This window comes from Rhagoletis pomonella, unplaced genomic scaffold (genome assembly GCF_013731165.1).
Source record: "Rhagoletis pomonella isolate Grant_MI unplaced genomic scaffold, Rhpom_1.0 Rhpom_scaffold_09769, whole genome shotgun sequence".
In the NCBI taxonomy this organism is placed as follows: Eukaryota; Metazoa; Arthropoda; class Insecta; order Diptera; family Tephritidae; genus Rhagoletis; species Rhagoletis pomonella.
The window spans coordinates 595-5,363 of NW_023468296.1; the positions used below are offsets into that span (position 1 = coordinate 595).

The 4,769-nt window shown below is 38.6% G+C and overlaps 1 protein-coding gene across 1 annotated transcript; it reads right to left on the reverse strand.

Moving 5' to 3' along the window:
* Positions 1-331: 331 nt before the first annotated feature.
* Positions 332-4,517, reverse strand: LOC118756314 (ataxin-8-like; the record flags this gene model as incomplete). The annotated part of the gene is given in 1 exon segment (XM_036491087.1): positions 332-4,517. A coding segment is annotated over 1 exon segment (383 nt), but the record flags the coding sequence as incomplete, so codon positions are not given.
* Positions 4,518-4,769: the final 252 nt, after the last annotated feature.

Below are 4,769 nucleotides of genomic sequence, written 5' to 3' on the forward strand. Positions count from 1 at the left end.
TTTAGTAAAATTAATTTGGAAGACTTATTAAACTTTTCAATTTCAATTTTTAAATGACTTCTTTTTTGGATAGTTGAAAATAATTTTAATTACTTTACCTAAAAAACTGTAATAATGACATCAATTTAACCTTAAGTGTGAATAACCGTTAAACCAATAGGTTTATCAAAAAATGATAAGCGACGTTTTTGTGGAACGTCTAATTTCCTACAAAAATATGTATCGCATATGTTACCTTGATAATTTATAGCCGAGAAAACAAATTCCAAAGACAAAAACAATTATTTTCTAAGTAATTTATATGGAAAATAGAAAGCCGCGATACGCCACCTTTTTTTTTTTTTGAACTCATATATTTTATTGCGATCTGTTTGTTCTTTTAACATTAAGCAATATTTGAAACTTAAATACTAAATAAGAAAATAATCATGTATGGAGTACACCCAGTGGCGCAACCATATTCTATTCGCAGGTATTCAATGTTATTAGAGATCTAATATTGATTTCCTTTTAAGTCGCTGGAATGACACTGTATGAGAAGTGAGTGTAGAAATAAGAGGATTTGGGTGATCATGAACTTTTTGTTGGTACGCCAGGGCGTGCTTTTTAATTTCGGAAGCAACAGTAGGGATTTTCAGGTCACGGTGTATTTGGTTGTTTGTGACATAGAGCGGAGCGTTCACAATCATTCTAAGGGTTTTTGATTGGAATCTTTGGAGTATTTCTATATTGGAGGTAGAGTAAGAGCTTACTCTCGAGTGAGACTTGAGACTTCGGGTTCAGTAACCAATGTAAATTTCTGAGCTTCATTCCCAGTGCTTTGCGTTTAGTGAAAATATGAGTTTTCCACGTCAGCTTGCTGTCGAGGTGCATACCTAAGTATTTTGTCGCATCACGCTGTGGAATATCCTCGTTATTGAGTTTTACGGGTGGGCAGGTTTTTCGTTTAAGGGAGAACGTAACCTGGACAGACTTTGTCCCATTTGGCTTAATTCGCCAATCTTTCAGCCATTGTGTTTATTTTGTTTAGGCCATTTTGGAGTTTAAGCGAAGCGAGTTGTGGAAGTGTGTCCATTGCGAGAATTGCAGTGTCGTCTGCAAATGTGCCAACAATTGCTCCTTCGGATGATGGTAAATCAAATGTGTATAGCAGGTAAAGGATGGGACCCATCACACTGCCTTGAGGTACACCAGCTGAACTTTCGTAGAGTTCAGACTGCTCCTCGCCATGCTTAACGAAGAAAAATCGATCTTTGAGATAGGACTCGATAAAGATGAAATAGTTTATTGGGAGGGTACTCTTTATTTTGTAAAGTAAGCCGTCATGCCATACTCGATCGAAAGCTTGAAATATAGATAGGAATGCAGCTGTACAATACTTTTTGTGTTCGAATGCAGTGTGAATGCAGTTTACAAGCCTGTGAACTTGTTCGATTGTGCTGTGTTTTTTCCTGTAACCGAATTGGTGATTAGGGATAATCTTTCTTTGTTCTATTACTGGCATCAATCTTTTGAGAAAAAGGGTCTCCAGAGTTTTAGAGGCGATGGGTAGTAAACCGATGTGACTCAACTTTGTCTGCACTTTTTCCTGGTTTAGGAATCATTTTTACCTGGGAAACTTTCCATTGAGGTGGAACGAAACCAGATGAGAGAATTGCGTTATAAATATAAGTCAGGAAAGTGATTCCTTCTTCCGGGAGCTGTTTTAATATTTCTCCAGTGATCAGATCGTAGCCGGGAGCCTTCTTAGCTTTGAAATTTTTAATCGCTTCCTTAACTTCCGCTTTTGAGAATTTTTTTTAAGGGTGGGTCCATTTGGTAGGGTTGTTCGAGAGTCTGTCTTACTTTTTGTGCAGTATTGGGAGAGGGTTCAATTTCATGCGGAGCAAACACATTTTTTAGGTGACGTGCAAATGTGCTTGCTTTGTCGAGATCACTTTTAGCCCATTGGTTGTTTTCCATTCTGATAGCGGGTTGTGCCAGAGTTGGCCTCTTTAATTTTGTTGCTGCTTTCCAGAGGGAATAATCGCTGGCAGCTATTGCATCTAAGCTACTGAGATAATGATGAAGTTGGGAATTGCGTTCTTTTTGCAAGAGTTCTTTGAGCTCCCTCGTTAGCGTATTAAATCTTCTTTTGTCTTCGGGATGTCTAGTCTGCTGCCACTTCTTTCTAGCCTGGCGTTTCTTGGTCAGTTTTTCTTTTACAAGAGAAGGGATTCTTGTGCACTGTGATTTGCTTAGAATGGGTGTTGATCTCCAAGCAGCTTGTTGGATGCAGTTATTGAAGTGTTCAACAGCTGCAATGATATCTTCGCTAGATTTCAGCGAGTGTTTCAAATTTAGTTTTGAAGATATTAAGCTTTGGAAGAGATTCCAGTCAGTTCTGTTGTTGCGAAGGTAACACTGAGAAGTTGAGTCAACAAAATTATTGCTTAGAGTGACCATTACGGGAGAATGATCTGAGGATAAATCGAAACAGGGATTACATATTATTTCATTATCTCCAATACCTTTAAACACGCAAAAGTCTATTAAGTCTGGAATTTTTGTTGTATCGGTTGGCCAATACGTTGGAGAGCCTGAGGAGGCTGAGTGAAGATTTAATCTTGCCATAGCCGCGAAGAGTTGTCGGCCTTTAGGAGTGATGAGGCGAGATCCCATTGTGGGTGTTTTGCGTTGTAGTCTCCTCCAGCTAAAAACCTGCTTCCTAGAGTTTTGAAGAATTTAACATAATCTTCTGACTTGATCGCATGCTTGGGTGGGGTATATACTGCTGAGATTGTTATTTGGCCTTTCAAGTCCTCGACAACTATATTAGTAGCTTGTATAGCTTCCGTGCAGTATGAGTTAATATTAAAGTGTTTAATATTGTTTTTTATTAATATAGCTGAGCCAGCATGTGCTTTTTTATCGGGATGCATTGTATTATAGAGTTTGTAATTCGGCATTTGAAAATAGCTTTTTTCGGTGAAATGGGTTTCGGATATTAGGAGAATATCTATATTATTAGACTTGAGTAGCGTTTTAACCTCGAGTACGTGTTTTGATGGGCCATTAGCATTCCACAGGAGAATATTCATGGAATTGTAGGGATACTGGACTTCGTCGTAAGGGTGACGAGGAGATTCATCATAGTTGTGATTTGTTGCATGACTTGCTTGAGAAGCATTATCATTTCTCGCAATTAAATTGAGGCATCAGAGGCGTTTTCTTTTGATTGAGGGAGAGAGTTACTTGGACTCGGAGCTTGTTTGCTTTTCAACATTTGGGAGTAAGAAAGTAAATTTCGGGGCGGTTGCGAGACTCGAATGGGAGAAAGTGGAGCTGATTGCTGCTGGCTGACACTTTTGGGATTGTTGTCCTCCATTCTTCTTAATGGTGGGTATTTGAGTTTCTGCAGATTTTTGTACACCATGCATCCTTTATAGTTTGCTGGATGATTTCCTTCGCATAGAGCACATTTAACATCGTTGGATTTTGTCTTGCGCGAGCAATCTGCAGACAAGTGGGGGCCAGCGCATTTAATACATACCGGTCTTCTACGACAGTATGATTTTGTGTGTCCATACTGTTGGCAGTTAGCGCATTGCGGGATTTCGCGTTTTGGGCGTGGGGGTTCAAATACAATTTTTGTGTTAAAGAGATATTTGATTTCGTATATTTGCTTATTATTAGGGTTTGCTTTTAGCTCTACAATGAACATTGGTAGCGGATTTTTCGTGTTTCTGTGTTTCATATTGTAAATGTTAATAGGGATATGACCGAGATTCTGTAGGGCTTCAGCGATTTCTTCGGTGCCAATAGACGAGTGCATATTTCTGAGTATAACTTTGAAATTTCTTTCTTGTTTTGGCTTGTATGTATAAAACTCAGTGTTTTTTTGCTCTAGTTGCTGAACAATTGTTTTGTAGGCCTCGGGAGTTTTTGCTTGTATTTTAACTTGCTCATTGCTTATGAGCTTTAACTCGTGCAGACTTGGAGCGGTTTCAGATAAAAACTTCATTAGGGGGGTAATGTTGCTTACTTTATCTACGAAGATTGGTGGGGGCTTGGGATTATTTTCTTTGGGCTTTGGTTCTTCGTCGTCTTCTATTACAAGTGATGAAAACCTATTTTCTTTAGCCTGAGGTTCGCCTAGCCAGTACTTATCAAGTTTTGCTGGTTTTTTGGTATTTGTGGGCTTACCTGGGCTTTCTCGGGCCTTTTTTTGGGTTCTACGGTGATCCATTCCTTACCTGGGGTAGATTTATCATTTGAGGCTTGCTGTTGGTAGAGTAATTGTAGCTGTTTCTGAAGTAGCTCAATTTGATCCTGTATATTTGGATTTTTACTATTGTCCGAGGTGGGGCATTGTGAGCTCCACGAATTTGGTGTCTGTCTTGGGTTCGACAGTTGTTGTTGCTGTTCCTGTTCTTGTTGTGTCTGTAAATGTAAATTTGACTTTTGCGGTGTTTCGAGCTGCAGAGGAAGTTGCTGCTGTTGCTGTTGTGATCTTTGTTGTCTATGCTGTTGTTGTTGCTGAGACGATTCCTGCCCTCCCCCTTTGGGAGGGGTACGGTTTAAGGGCATTTTAGGGCTGGGGTGTTTTTGGGGTATTTTTTACTTTTTGTTTTGTTTTTTTATTTAAGTATACTATACTATACTATGATTGATATAACAAAAAAAAAGTACAATTTATTGTAATTAATTTACATATTTATTAAGGCGATGAATCAGTATTTTCAATCAACAAAAAAACAAACATAAAATTTGACAAACATATATGTATG